The 16,240-nt window shown below is 40.9% G+C and overlaps 1 protein-coding gene across 1 annotated transcript in view; it reads left to right on the top strand.

Moving 5' to 3' along the window:
* The window catches only part of fhl3a (four and a half LIM domains 3a), a 37,887-nt gene extending 24,471 nt beyond the window's left edge, over window positions 1-13,416 (top strand). The window contains exons 2-6 of the mRNA XM_086038518.1: window positions 5,256-5,436; window positions 7,647-7,821; window positions 8,542-8,711; window positions 8,959-9,145; window positions 10,851-13,416. Coding sequence (XP_085894644.1) covers window positions 5,281-5,436; window positions 7,647-7,821; window positions 8,542-8,711; window positions 8,959-9,145; window positions 10,851-11,002 — 840 coding nt within the window. The 5' untranslated portion in view covers window positions 5,256-5,280 and the 3' untranslated portion in view covers window positions 11,003-13,416. The remainder of the gene's footprint in view (window positions 1-5,255; window positions 5,437-7,646; window positions 7,822-8,541; window positions 8,712-8,958; window positions 9,146-10,850) is intronic.
* The last annotated feature ends 2,824 nt before the right edge of the window (window positions 13,417-16,240 follow it).

Genomic DNA, 16,240 nt, shown 5'->3' with positions numbered 1-16,240 from the left:
GCACAACTAACTGCGTCTTCCGGTCATTATGGTGACACAAAGCAGTATAGGACCCCCCCCCCCCCCCTCTGAACAGGCTGACTTCAACAAATTCTTGATCTTTGGGGTATTTTCATCAAATGAGGACGCACAGGTACTGTTTGAATTATTCATAGGAATATAAATCATCTACAAAATTAAAAACGTTGCAGTAATCCAGCATCGTTGATGGTTGAAATTGTCAAGTGCAATGATTCCCAAAATAGTACGAGCACCAGTAGTGGTGCAGTCTGTGTGGTCCCTCGAGTGTTACGCAATGGACAATATTTCAATGAAATACAACGTGACGTTTGTAGTTATGCATTCAGCCTGTTTAAAGCTTTTTTTTTTTTAACCCATTTAGGGTTCTATTAACACAGTAAATCTACCCATTTTTATCCATCTCACAGGTCGGCCTTTTTGCCTTCTACTGCCACTTGGTGTCGACTGATAATGACATCACGGTGCCTAATAAGAGATTAGGTAACGACCATCACAGCTCACCTGTTGTCTGGGTTCAGTCATGTGATGTCAGCTTCAGTCGACAGCAAGTGACAAAACGGCCTCCCGCTGAGATGGATAAAAACGGGCATATTATTATAAAGAACGTTTTTGGCTCAACTTCCATTTTAAGTACAATTTTTGACATTTTTCTACATTTGAGTGCGTTGTAAATCTTCCAACTGTTCATACTGTTAAAGTGACTCACAGTAATACAAGTATCTCTTTTTAGGAATGAAACCGCTACCTCGTTTTGGTTGAAAACCACAATAACGTAGTATTTTAGTTTAAAGGTTAGCCATTATGGTGGTACTTAGAGAGCTAAGTATTTCTCGAAGTGCTATTTGGTGTAAAACGTTTGCAAACCACAGGTCTAGTAGAGTGTTTCCGAACTTTTACTGAGCCAAAGCGCACATTTTTCATTGAAATAATCTCACCACCAAACAAAAATCATCCCAATTTACTCCCAAAATTACTGTTACGTGTTAAGCGTTGCTTCTGTCATCGAGTGGAAGGGCATTTAGTAGTCTGTCACTATACGTTGCTGGCACAGATAGACACACAAATACATTATTTGAAGTCAATAAAGCTCATATAATGAGTAAATAAAGCTCATAAGAGTCCGAGTCTACCCTGGATCCGAATTGGGCACAGGCTTACAATTCCGGTTGATGTAATCACATTCATGGCAAATAGGCAGACTAATCAATGTTTCAGGAAAAAGAAAAGCATATCAACATCCAGCAGAGTCAATCACGCTGACCCATATAGCTGCGTTCAATATTTGACTTTCCCTCTCGGATGAGCTCCCGCGGGAATCGCTGCAAAGAAAGGAATGCTTGGTCCCGTTTAGCTGCTGCAACGCTGCAATTAAACTCCGTACGTCGTCCTCAGCTCCGATTTCCTCGGAAAACCGGTCACAGCTCCGGTATTTAGCAACGTTCCTGACCCGCTCCGAGGTTCTGAGTCAGCGCTGGACGTGAAGAAAGATGGAGCTTTGCCGGGAAGTTTGCGCATGTACCGTAGTAGCGGGAGATCCAAAAAGCCCCGTGAGACCTGGAATCTGGAGCTCGCCGTGACCCAGATCCAGCGCCTCAAGGGTCACTGTGCTGATGTCATGCTCACCCCCCCCCCACTCTATTTTTTTTTCTACCTTTTTTTTTTTGTGTGGGGGAGCTCGTGCCATCAGGTGTTCATTTAAACCCCGCACTGGCCACTCCAACCCAAAATGGAAACAGGTCAAAACAAGCACTTTTTTTTTTCTGAAGTAACACATATTTTACCTAGCGGGCTTTGGGATCCCCGCCATCGACGTTCCCATCTGTTGCTGGAGCGAGTTGACGGATACTAAATCGGACGTGATTGTTAGTTATTCTTGCTCTGGGAAGACTACAAAAACAAGCCAAGGCTTTGTGGAAGCACTCTGGTGAGGAAATAAGACAGCCTCCGCAATGGCCTTATTGGGCCTTTCCAGGTACCGTAAGTCGGGTGTTCATGCGTGGGAATGATCTTTCAATTGCAACAGGAAATCAAAGAAACAAAAAGCTTCTTAACAGACCTGTCAAAATACAGCATACCGTGCGTCACTCAACCTACCAATACATTAGGGTCGCTCCTCACGGCTGTCCATCAAATGCCTTTCCGATCACGAAAAAAAAAAAAAAACACTGCAGCTTGTATTTTGCCGCCTGCGGCCAACTAGAGACCAGCCTATGTGCAGTGTAGTGTCCCCGCCCCCTTTCCTTAACATGACACAATGTGTGTGTGCGTTTTTTGTCATTTTCTAATAATGGCCCGTTTTCGTGAAATAAAAGGATGGAAATGTAGGCCGAATGTTTAGATTCTCATCTGAATTAACATTTAATGGCAAATTATTGACCGATTAACCGATTATTCAAATAGCTTAGTGAGCTGTTCTAAAATTGAAAAATGTGCAACTTATCCACATGATTTTTATTGGAATCGGTGTTGGTTGATCATATCGGAATTGGCAGCGTAAAAAACTGACCACCCCAAAATATGTGTGTGTGTGTGTGCATGGCCGCACGATATTGGAAAAACATGCAATATGGGTGTTGAATATTGCAATATCGTTATTATTGCAAGATTTAATCTGTACCTAAAGAAATGACACCTTTATTAATGAGAGTAATTATTTTTTTCATGTGGAAAAATGAGCGGGTTATGTGTTATGTGTTACGTGGGTGTGTATTATCAGCAGTGTTGTTTTCTTTAAAAGAAAAAATATGACAGCTGTCAGCGCACCTTTCCAGCTCATGCCTCCTTCCTGTTTTCATATCTGGCGAGCACATACCTGCCGCGTACCTGGCAGTGTTGGCAAGGCGGAGGTCACGCAAAGCCTTCAATTTCAACTCAATATTGTCTTGATCTGATCTTGACGTGGCGGTTTGGAGAGTCGATGACAGACGGAGTGTCGAATGTACACGAATTGATCGTTACAGCAAACGTATTCCACGACGAGGACCTTGACTAATGTGGCGCAGGCTGAGCACAGATGCTTTTTAGACATGGTGTACTTATGATGGATCCATTCAGTGGTGAAATTCACAACAGTCCGTCCAGTCATGTTGGCAATCATGCAGAGAGTCAAATTACAAACAATAACAGAAGGCAAGCCTACCATACAGCGGAACCACTAAGGTCAAACACAATCCATTCCTCTGATTTGGATGTATTTTCCATTGGGAACAGTGTAAATACAAATAATCATTTCTTATCTGAAACTGTCACTGCTGTTAAAAGAATTTGACCACAATAAGACCTAAAGTCAATGAAATCCGCAATCACTGTAAAGGTCATAGCACTGATTCAACTCCTTCGCACAAGTCAAGGTAAAAAATATTGACTAGGAGATGTATTTAAGTAAAAATGAATTTTTACTGTCAATTATATTCATTTTTTTTGTGCTAAAAATGTAACAAGGCAAAACATGGTGTTAAACTTGGAACGTTTGAATCGGTCCAAAAAATTTTAAATTACCACATGAATCTTTAGTGGTGAAAATGTTGATTTAGTTTTTTTGTAAATGGGAATTGTCATGTTGAAAATTGTTAGCAATGTGAATTGAATGAGTTGATTGTTTTGAATTTCAAATGGGAATGATGCCAAGCTGTTATTTTGATTGCGTCATTGGGAATGAATGGGGAAATTGTGTGTTATTTGTAATGTTGAAAATGTCAAATTTTTGGTAAATGGACATTTTGGCATGTTGAAAATCGTTCCCAAAGTGAACTGAATGAGAACATTCTGAATTTATTTTGCTTAGAGTGTTATTTGGAAAGAACTGGGATTTTTTTTTTGTGGGTATTTTAATGGTGAAACTGTTCAGATCATTCCCAAGGTGAATTGAATGAACTGAATGATGAAATTTTGAAATAGGAACATTTTGAATATGATAAATTGAATGTAACATTGGGAATTATTTGATAGTGAAACTGGGTGGAAACATTTTGAATTTGGGGGGAATTAGATTTTGGGGGATTGAGGAAAAAAAGTAGCCCTGAATAGCATGAATTTTTGAAGTGTGTTGAAAATGCAATGGTAAGAATTAGTGAATGAATGTAAAAAAAAAAAAAAGGGAAAATGTTGGGGGGAAAATTTAGGAATTCATTCCCAAGGTGAATTGAATAAGCAGAATATTTTGAATTTTCAGTGAGCTAGACATTAATATGTTATGTTGAATGTCTCATTGATAATTCACACATTTTTGCGTGCTGAAATTGTGAAATAATTGAAAACATATGAAATGAGGAAAAATGCTTGATTCTGATGACATTTAAATACGTTAAATTGGAATGGAGTGAATCGGATGAAAAATGAAAGTAGATGCCGGACAAAAAAACCCTGATGAGACTACTTGTCTTACCCAAAAGTGAGATCATCGTTTGCTGAACATTCCCGGCCTCGACTGCTTTGAAAATCAAGCGTCGGTTCTCATCGGCGCTGCTTTGGGAACGCTGGAGGTTCGACATCACTTATCGCCGAGCTCCCCTCCAGTCGTGCCGTCATGTTTAGGCAACCCGATACTGTTGTCGCTGTCGGCGGCCTTTTAAGCCATTGTTCCGCTTGGTCGTCCCGGGCCAAGTGAACGCTCGTCGTTTTGTTAGACATAACGCATGCTGCTCCTGTGTTACATGCTGACAGGATGGACTCGAAATGCAAAACGTTTGCCACCAGTGTGTCCGACGCACGAAAAACTATAAAAACCTAGCATCTGCTTAGTTTGTATTTCTGACTTTTTATTTGTTGGGGGGAGTGTCACCTCGAGAAGGCATAAGTATTTTACCCAGGAGGAAGTCAAGATGTTCAAAAAGAGATGCAATTCCTTTGGAGTGCCTTCATAATTTAGTAAAGCTATCAATATTTGCTTATATAAAGGGTGACCCCAAAAAACAGGCCCTAACTTTCAATAGACATCATTTCGTACTTTTTTTTTTTTTAACATTTTTTAACGGAATTAAATGCAACTTTAGGTATAATTAGTTTATAGTGTTTAGAGCATCACATTAAAACATTATACTCATTAGCCCTTTCTTCTTCAGAAATCCATTTCCAAATCCAAATCTTCTTTCGGGGTCGGTTTTTTTAAGGCGGGGTCAGTCTGCGGAAGCAATGGAAGTTGGTGCCGTGTGGATTTTATTTGCAACCTTTATTATTTCATGTCATCATGTGCTGTGAGTACCTTTTAAACAACATTCCTCTCTCCTCTCTTTCAGGCTGACAACCCGACCGACCGCTGCGATGGCCGACCGCTTCGACTGCGACAACTGCAAGGAGTCCCTGTACGGCCGCAAGTACATCCAGTCGGATGACAGTCCCTACTGCATCCCGTGCTACGACAGCCTCTTCTCCAACACGTGCGACGAGTGCAAGGAGCTGATCGGCCACGACGCCCGGGTGAGTCCGCGCCATCCCGACGGGGTCAAACTTGACTTGTTTTGAGTTTGTAAATACAAAAGTTCAACAGTCATGGTACATTTGTTTGGCGTTTTTTTTTTTTTTTTTCTTTCTGTACACTGGTATGAAGCCTGTGTGCACTATGATGTCATACGCTCGCCCCGTTAGCTCATTGCATACCATGTCTTGACATGACCTTGAGCGGTACACATACAGTGAATATTTATTCTTGGATTGTTTGTTGGCAGTATGTTTTTCTTTTGAGCCTAACTTCAGCTCTATGTGTTTTCATGCACTCCTTTTATAGTGCTAATGAAAGGAAATGGCATTCATTCGTTCAAGACTTTCCAAGACGCCCCCCAAAAAAACAATAAAACTTGTAATGTGTATGGGTTAAAGCAGTGATTCTCAACTGGCGGGCTCATTTTGGGTGGGTCGCGCACAGAAATTACATGTATTTGTACTCAGATTTTTTTTTTTTAGAACCGTACCGCGGCGTGCCAAGTTCCCACATAGAACATACAATATTGGGTAAGCATTAGGAAATGTTACTCAATTGTGCTCTAGTCACTACAGCAACTCTGTAAACAAATATAACGCAGCTCCTCCTTTGGCCGGTGGGCATCAGAGCTAGCAATATTCTTTTGGCGGCATGTGGAACTCATTTGAAACTGCTTTTAAAAATGTATTTTCAGACGCTATTTTTAAAACGCAAAAAATGCTTTATTGTTCTTAACTTCGATAAAATGGGTGCGACTTTGCAACATTAGGAAGATGCGGGTCCCAGAGTGACAAGAGACACAGATGCTAATTAGAATTAGCATCAAGCTAGCAGGGCCTTTCTTTAGGCTGTTTGGCTGTTTGAAATTTGATAGATGTGTACTTCTCTTTCTTTTATGTATCGTTTGACAGTAAACCTCAAATGGGACTGACATTTAACAAGTTGAAGCATCTTTGTATGATGAATCATTATTTGCCAAACTGTTGCTTATTAGGCAGTGATTCTTTTGCGTAGCACTCAGGAGAGTCACACTTTGAGAATCACTGATAAAAGAAGTGGGGGTCAGGGCATCCTATTCGTGGCAGAGCTTTAGTTTACTATCTTTGTTTTCAAAAATTTCAATTACACATGGAACATACTAGGCCGCCTGGTAATCAAGCACAGTGCAGCTCAGCCTCTAGCTAGCAGATGTCATGGCTAGCGATATGCTTTTGCCATTAGGTCAAACTTGTCAGTGGCGTTGTTTGTTTGTTTCCTACAAATGATTTTTTTTTTAATCATTTGAATGTTTTGTATCATTAAATTATTTACACAAAATAATCCCTTTCAAATTTTGTTCCCTTACCTTGTCAAATGTGAGTCAGAACAACCATGATGTTAAAGCCGAGGTATTTATAACAATGTTGATTTTTCTCCGTAACGTTAGACCCCAATCGATATAATTTGTGCTAAACACAAGGAGCTAGTGCACCTCACTAGACCTCATCTCAACCAGCATCAGCAGATGTAGTAAAAAGTAGTAAAAATGTCAATTTGTCTAAGTACTTTTGACCACCATGGCAAGATAGGACTCTCAGACAGTTCATTTGGATCATCCCTGACTGGTTGTCATGCATTTGAGTCTATTTGTGCCGAGTGAAGATATTGACTGCTGCGTTAGTTTCTCCTGCTAGCCGCTAACTGACTGGCTACCCATATCCCATAGTGGTGATTGCATTTTAGACTTTTGTCCCACTAATCAAGTTTTGCCCTTATTTGGAAACACCTCCTTTTCATTGGCGAGCCATCAACGAACACATGTTCACGCCCATTTTAAATACAGAACGCTTGTGATTTACTGCTTGCCAAATAGTGAGCCCTATTGAGTGCTCTTGCTTTGAACCTTTGTTATAAAGTTATAAACAGCAGCAGGAAACATGAAGTTGTACAATAATACTCCACGGCTATAATTGGCAGCAGCTCATAGTGACCGCACAATAGATATGACCATAATATGAGGCGATAGATTTCATCTAGCCAATAGTGACCCTTATTATTGTTGAAAGCAAGTCAGTAAATTGGGAATTATGATTTCTAAGAGATTTACAATTGTCAGTATTTATTCGTTTTACAATCCCTTTGGTTGAAGTAGTCCGTCCATCCATTTTAATTGCCACTTCATCTCATTGATGTCGTGGGTGACGTCTCGTTTCCGTGCCGCCGCCTACAGGAGCTCTTCTACGAGGACCGGCACTACCACGAGCACTGCTTCCGATGTTTCCGCTGCGACCGCTCGCTGGCGGACGAGCCCTTCACCAACCAGGAGGAAGCGCTGCTCTGCAACGACTGCTACTGCAACGAGTTCTCGTCCAAGTGCGTCGCCTGCGACAAGATCGTCATGCCGGGTGAGCGTCTTAAGTGTGCTCATTTGATGCTGTGGTTTGGTTCCAAACCTATAAAGTCATGCGCTGCTTTGACCAAAATAGATTGCTGACCTGTTCTCGTGAAAGCTTAAGATTTTAGAATACGATTTTGGATATGTGGCACCAGAAGGGAGTCCAGCACTCGGAGGATTGTTTTAACGCCGGACTGTTCTGAGGAAGAAGTTGTCCGCTCGGATCCTTCATCCGTTATCTCCAGATGCGATCGTTTCTTGAGGACTAAGTGCACGTGTGACTTCTGTGGCGCCTCGCCAAACGGAGGAATGGTTTGTTTTGTTATTTTCCAATCATGTAATACTGTAATGCGTGTGAGTTTTCCACGGATGGAGAAGAAAAAGTCGGTCCGACCTCAAAACCGCAGCGTCATCGTAGGGCAAACCGGCAAGTAAAATAAAATAAATAAAAAAACAACCGCCAAAGTGGGAGATGGATTATTCAGTGACACAAACTATGAGGGGGGAAAATTGCATTAATCCATCCTGTACGGCCAGCCGCCAGTTTCCAACAGAGTGTATGGGGCCTGCGGTGTTTTCATTCCCAATAAATCAAAAGGGCTTTTTCATGCATTTGTGCCGTTCTGGCGCATTATTTAAAGCAGTCCAGGCAGGTTGCCACACACCATGGTTTTTGGTCCTTTTTTTTTTTTTTTTTCTTACATTTTGCATGTTTTCCATCATCCCTCAGGTACTAGGAAGCTTGAGTACGCAGGTTCCACGTGGCATGAGGGCTGCTTCGTCTGCCACGCCTGCGAGCAGCCCATCGGCTCCAAGTCGTTCATCCCCGAGAAGGACGAGCACTACTGCGTGCCGTGTTACGAGGACAAGTTCGCACCGCGCTGCACGCGCTGTAAAAAGGTTAGTGAATGCATCACCGAGAGCCCGAAACCTGAGCGGGAGGTGTTTGCGTTTTGCTTGGATTAAAAAAGATACTCAAAAGATTGAGGGGTAATAGTACGGCTTCGCAAGTGAAAGCATTTTAGAGTCCCCGTCCGTCCCAGTCGCATTGCTGACTTTGATTGAAAGACGGGGAAAAAAAAAATAATTCAGTGACGCTTGATGAGTGGGTTTGGTCGAGCTCACTGAAGTGTCCTCATGTTTTCAGACCCTGGCTAAAGGTGGCGTGACCTACCGGGACGAGCCGTGGCACAAGGAGTGTTTCGTGTGCAGCGGCTGTAAAACGCAGCTGGCCGGCCAGCACTTCACCTCGCGCGACGACAGCCCGTATTGCCTCAAGTGCTTCGGAAGCCTCTACGCCAAGAAGTGCGAGGCCTGCAGCAAACCCATCACAGGCAAGAGTCTTGTTGTTATGACCACTTTGGTGGTCTCCGATGTTTGTGGACGATGTTTACAGCGGATATTTACAAGTGCACAAGTTTCAGTTGGGTATTTGTTGCGTAATCATGCTACTCCACACACGCACAATCGGACAAAGATTACAAGTAGTACCACGCAAGGACCTGGTTTTGCAAATGAAATTGCGTCAACGCTTTGGCGGGAGTCGTTGCTGGGACTGACTTTGAAACTGAAGATGACAATCTTCCGATATCGATATTGAATGCCATATCGTAACAGACAAAATATCGCAATGCTTTTCTCGCTCTTCGCTGTTACTCTTTACAACCGTAGGGGGAGCCGAGTTACAACGAAAGGCTGCTTTCAGAAAGTCAACCTCATTCCAAGGCTGCCCCATTTCTTTGTATTGCCTTCATGACTTGATGGTAGCGACTTCTCCTTTGGGATTTATATGCGGATACCTCATGGGATCGTCATCCAGAAATAAAACGCGTCGTTCCGAACGACCGGAGGTTCCCTGATGGCTTTTCCCACTGGTGTCAAGTCGCGAGTGCGGCAAGCTGCTGTGGAATCTTTCACAGAAAGTTGGACCTCACTTTCCACACTGCGGAAATGATTACGCGATGTTTCAAATTTAATTTAAAATGAGTCACACTCATTTTGGGATGCTCGGAACACAGATGAAAAGGAAAAAATGTGACTGTCTAAGTGGTATGCACATCGTCACTTCAGAGGATCTTCCATGTGTTTTCTTGATTGTTCATTTTAGCCGCTAGCTCACTAACTAGCCACTGACTGGCTAACTTATGTGCTTATCATTATTTAGTTTTTTCAGTCAGGTATTTCATCAACTTTAATGTTAACAGTAAGTCTCTAGTTCTTGTAACTAGCCACCGCCTGCTAACTGCTACGCACATCATCAATTCTTATCATTGGCTAAATGACAATAAATGGCTTTATTGACCATTAACATTAGCTACAAGCCCCTAGCTTGGAAACTAGCCTCCAACTGGCAAGTTTTTGTTTTGTTTTTTAGCAAACTGGCCAAGTGCTTATGCATTTTGTCGTCACTATTCATCTGTGGAGTGTTTTATCGACTGCTAGCATTAGTGGCGGGTCACTAGCTTGCTAACTAGTTGCGAATCTGCTATGCTAGTTGCTTGCTGTCATCAGCAGAGAACTGTATCGACTGCTAACTGGCTGTTGACTGGCTACTGGCATCATCGCTTCTTTTTATGGGCTGAGTGATTTATCGACAGCTACATCTCAGCCATTAGCTCACTAACTAGCTCCGAAGTAGCTAACTGCTGTCTACGCCGTCACTTTTTATCATGGGCTAAGTTTTTATCGAACACTAATGTTAGCCTCTAGCTTGCTAGCTTGCTAACTCCCCACCGAGAAGCAGTTGTTATCGTCAGTCCAGTGTTTTAACAACTGCTAATGTTAGCACTAACTTTGCGCACCATGTCAACATTTTGACAGATAGCTCACCACCGTTCAGCTTCACACCCTTAAAATTAAAACAAGTCAAGAAATGTTCCCAGTTTATTATTTTGGTGCCAGTCAGATGTATTGGCAGTCATGTGACATCTAGCTGCTCTCTGGTTGATTCCTTTCCAAAGCCCTCTATTAAGACTTCATTTTGCTGCTCTTATTTGTCGACCATTCATGACCTCAACTGTTCTGTGCCTCTTTTTCCAGGTTTCGGCGGAGGCAAGTACATCTCGTTCGAGGAGCGCCAGTGGCACCAGCCATGCTTCACCTGCACGCAGTGCTCCGTGTCGCTGGTGGGCGCCGGCTTCTTCCCCGACGGCGAACGCATCCTGTGCCGCGACTGTCACAACGGCCTATAAAGACCCACACACTCCCCTCTGAATTCCACTCGAATCATGTCATAGCCAAAGTCTTTTTTCTACCCAGCAAGGTAATACACAGAAATTAAGGCAGTTTTTCCTAGTGGACCACCAACAAACTACTTTATACAGTGTAGTGCCTTACAACAACATGTTATGTAATACTGTATTGTATATTGTTTCAAAAAAAAAAAAAAAGTTCAGTTTTATAGTCCTTGCGCAACAATAATAACAGGCCCTCACACTCCCTTTTTTTTTTTTTATCCTCGATTAATCTTAAAGTTGACGCCATGCTCTGCCCACAGGAGATGATGGCATAGGCCAAAAATATTCACAATTTAGCTTCACCTATATTTCTAGGACAAATTCTAATCGATGTGAGTGCCCTAGAGTTACCCCCAATGGCTGGCTGCTTCAAACCCAAATGGCCAAATTTCCTGTTTAATTTGGGGCATGGGTCTTTCGGGCTTTTTTGTGCGTCTTGTTTTGATAGACATGTCCACACAATTTTGTGTCGATCATTGAAACAGGTGTCGGGGTATCTTTTTCTGACTTTCAAAAATCTTTAAAATGAACTTTCACACCATGCTCGGCTCACGTTAGATTGTAGGCAAGAAATTGGTAAGTTTTCGAGCATGTTTAAGAACCCCAAACAGGCGATTTATATGTCGGAGGAATAATGAAAAGTGATTCTAATAACAGTGTTTTAAGTTTTAATACTGTCACTACATTTTGAATGCCACTTTTGTCTCGCTTGTGTAATTATCACGATGCATTATCTCTATGCATCTTGACTAGGTCACTGTATATAATGACACACAAACTCGAATTTACAGTTTAAAAAAACAAAACGTTCGGACAGGTTTGTTGTTATCGTCATGATAAATAAATTTTATTTTGCACTTTTTGGACAAGAGAGTCTCATGCTATCATGTGTGCACATAAATTAAGAAACACACAATACAAAAAACATGGCACAAAACCACTTTTTTATCTGATTGCTGAACCTTTTTCTTATTCATTTTTTAATTCTTCATTTTCTGCTGCTTGTATTTGATAAGTGGACCTTTTTTACGATTTCTCCGATGGAACTTTTCTTTCTTTTTTTTTTTTTTTTTTTTTTATCAAGCTTGTCCCGTGATACCTGTTTGTCCCTCATGAGATGCTAGCGAGTCGCATGAGAATTCAAAGGACGGAAACATTTCTTCTCTGGCTTCTGCATTTGGGACCAAGTGTTGTTTAAGTCCACAAATAAAGAAATAAAAAAATGTTGGATTGTTGTAATGAGGATGCATCATGTGTCATTTTTGTTTAGCCAGCGTTCCACAACGTCTGAATCATTGTGTCCAATATATTTGTTTTTTGGACACAGTGATTCAATATTCTGGCACTCTGCTGCCCCCAGTTGGTTTGGAGCATTTCCCTATCTTCTTCTTTCACATTGTACCTTTTTTAAGCATCTGGCAATTATAGTCCAAAAGATGCTGCGTTACTTTTGTCATGTCTGAGTATGCATGTCTTACTTTATTTTTCTTTTTTTGTATTTGTATGATTGTCGCTGTATCTCTGAATTTTGTGTTTTTTTTTTCTAGCCCCCCCCCCAAAAAAAAACATTCTTATGTATAATTAACAAACGCTTATAAAGGCTTTGTGAGTAATTTAATTATATTAAATTAAAGTGCAGTTCACTATATGGCAAGGTTTCTAGTCTTGTTTTTAGGATTTTTTTGTTTAGTTTGAATATTTGTTTGGTTTTTTCTTTTTGTTTTTATTATTTTAAATGCCTATTTGCTTTTAGTTTTAATTTTAGACTTTTTTTTCTTCTTTTTGTATTAGTTTATTTTATATATTAAAATAATTTGAATTTGTTTGATTTTTCTTTTTTCATCTCATCTGTTTATTCTTAATTTTATTTATAGAGGGGGGAAAAAAATACGTAATATATCATGTAGGATATCTCACAATTGAGCAGCATGGTGTAAGCGCTAGAGGCTAACATGGGCTCACTATTTGGTAAGCATTTTATCCTTGCCTTAAGTGTTTGCAAACGATTAATAACCACCCAAACCTTCGTATGAGTACGCAAAATAACGGATCACGTTAGATTAAAAATTAAACACAAAATTTGGAGATTCTTGTTGTTTCTATTAAATCACTTCCTGTTTTTGTTTTCTTTTTCTTATTGTATGTGACAAAGTATTAAAAAAAATATATTTCATTATTTCAGCTTTGATGCTGGTGAGTCAGAGTTGGCAAATGTGCATTTTTTTTTTAAGATGGTGGATAAATAAACCATTGTTGAGTATAAATCCCGATGTTAATGGGAGCGACTCAATCCTGCAATGGTGGCGATGGAGGATTTGTGTGTACATGTGTGTGTGGTAAATAAATGGAATGATGAGGATTATATTGCATGCTGTCTTGTCTTGAAATAACCATCGGTGCTTTATGAGGTCATTACAAAAATTGTGTAGACTTTGAAGGAACAGTCGAAGCGATAACGGGCTTCACATAATTGTCTAATATACTGTGTGGCGATATTTATGCTGAGTCGACTGTTTCACCACCACGATGGAGTACACATGGAATAACAGATGCGCACTCCCTGACGCCGTTTGAGATTTTTTCACCAAAAAAGGAAATGGAAAACTCGCAGCGTCTCGGGTGGAGGAAGAGGAGGAGGGGGCGGTAGAAGTGTGGGAGCGAGGAAGAGAAGGAGGATGTTCACATCTGGACTCGACACTTTCAGCGGTTGGGGGGGGGGGGGGGGGCTTTTTTTTTTTTTAATGGGATTTATTGGCAGGAAGGAGGAAACGAGAAGAGGAAGGGTCAGTGAAAAAAGACGGCCAGTGTTACGCATGCTCACGTCTGTTAGCGACAGTGTTACCACAGTTACCTTGAAAAAGTAACTTCATTACTTTCCTGATTACTTTAAAAAGTAACTTATATAACTGATTATTTTAAGAGTAACTAAGTTAGATTACAAGTTACTTTGTCAGTTATAGTTACTTTCTCAGTTATAGTTCAACAGATGCGGACAAACCCACTTACCATAAAATTGTCGACGAGTTTTATCACTATTGGAAGTACATATTTAACAGGCAAAAAAACATGTTTTAGAGTGATAGATGGATATGGAAAGATAGATATAAAATATCTAATTGAATTAGATGTATAATACATTTTGAAGTGCAAATTTCATCAAAACAATATAGATTTAATAATCTGAAGTCATGAACCGCTTGTGTGTCATGGCTTGTTTCTGAGACTGGTGGTTGGATATAATGCATGTATAGCTCCCTCTTGTGGTCAATTCTTGATCTACATATACGTTCACTGCCAATTGCAGAACATATTTGTCTTTTTTTTTTAACTGGACTTCAACGCTTCAACTTTAACGACTTCAACCCTACCTCTAAACCCTAACCCTAGTTTGAAACCCTACCTCAAAACCCTAAACCTAATTGGAAACCCTACCTCTAAACCTGAACCCTAGTCTAAATCCAAACTCTAAACCCTAACCATAGTCTGAAACCCGAACTCTAAACCCTAACCCTAGTTTGAAACCCTACCCCTAAACCCTGACCCTAATTTTAAACCCTAGCTCTAAATCCTTACCCTAATTTGAAACCCTACCTCTAAACCTGAACCCTAGACTGAAACCCAAACTCTAAACCCTAACCATAGTCTGAAACCCGAACTCTAAACCCTAACCCTAGTTTGAAACCCTACCCCTAAACCCTGACCCTAGTTTTAAACCCTAGCTCTAAATCCTTACCCTAGTTTGAAACCCTACCTCTAAACCTGAACCCTAGACTGAAACCCAAACTCTAAACCCTAACCATAGTCTGAAACCCGAACTCTAAACCCTAACCCTAATTTGAAACCCTACCTCTAAACCCTAACCCTAGTTTGAAACCCTACCGCTAAACCCTAACCCTAATTTGAAACGCTACCTCTAAACCCTAACCCTAGTTTAAAACCCTACCTCAAAACCCTAACCCTAATTTGAAACCCTGCCTCTAAACCTAAACCCTAGTCTGAAACCCGAACTCTAAACACTAACCATAGTCTGAAACCCGAACTCTAAACCCTAACCCTAGTTTGAAACCCTACCCCTAAACCCTGACCCTAGTTTGAAACCCTAGCTCTGAATCCTTACCCTAGTTTGAAACCCTACCCCTAAACCCTAACCCTAATTTGAAACCCTACCTCTAAACCCTAACCCTAGTTTGAAAGCCTACCGCTAAACCCTAACCCTAATTTGAAACCCTACCTCTAAACCCTAACCCTAGTTTAAAACCCTACCTCAAAACCCTAACCCTAATTTGAAACCCTACCTCTAAACCCAAACCCTAGTCTGAAACCCGAACCCTAAACCCTAACCCTAGTTTGAAACCCTACCCCTAAACCCTGACCCTAGTTTTAAACCCTAGCTCTGAATCCTTACCCTAGTTTGAAACCCTACCCCTAAACCCTAACCCTAATTTGAAACCCTACCTCTAAACCCTAACCCTAGTTTGAAACCCTACCCCTAAACCCTAACCCTAATTTGAAACCCTACCTCTAAACCCTAACCCTAGTTTAAAACCCTACCTCAAAACCCTAACCCTAATTTGAAACCCTACCTCTAAACCCAAACCCAAGTCTGAAACCCGAACTCGAAACACTAACCATAGTCTGAAACCCGAACTCTAAACCCTAACCCTAGTTTGAAACCCTACCCCTAAACCCTGACCCTAGTTTGAAACCCTAGCTCTGAACCCTAACCCTAGTTTGAAACCCTACCTCTAATTTAAAATGATGTGCTTCCTCCGTGCTGGATGTCCAACATTTTTTTCTCTGCATTGTTTCTTGGGTTGGTTGCGGAATCATTATGTACACGTTATCTTTTTTCATATAATGACTGACTGATGGGGAAATTAAAGAAGACAACTTCCAATTTGGCATACAGTGTTGTACTTGTCACTTTACATAAATTGATGAAAACTACATTTTGTACGGGTTATTATTTCGGGTGAAATATACCCAAGATTAGTGATGGTTGCTAATTTTAACGTTCGTGTTCTTGGGTTAATTGTTTTCATAATTGTGTGCTAGTAATTTTTCACCTCAATGCTGCAAATTGTGAGACTCTTAACTAGTTTTCCTTGCTCCTGGGGCAGTGACAATAAAAATTGTCTTCCAAAGCACGAGACTTGAGTCGAGATACTTTGGAAGGACGAGCGTCCCCCCACC

This window comes from Filicampus tigris, chromosome 8 (assembly GCF_054856515.1).
Source record: "Filicampus tigris isolate MCC_2025a chromosome 8, RoL_Ftig_1.0, whole genome shotgun sequence".
NCBI classification, from domain to species: Eukaryota; Metazoa; Chordata; class Actinopteri; order Syngnathiformes; family Syngnathidae; genus Filicampus; species Filicampus tigris.
Note: the sequence above shows the minus strand (reverse complement) of the source record. Positions and strands in the feature narration are given on the sequence as shown.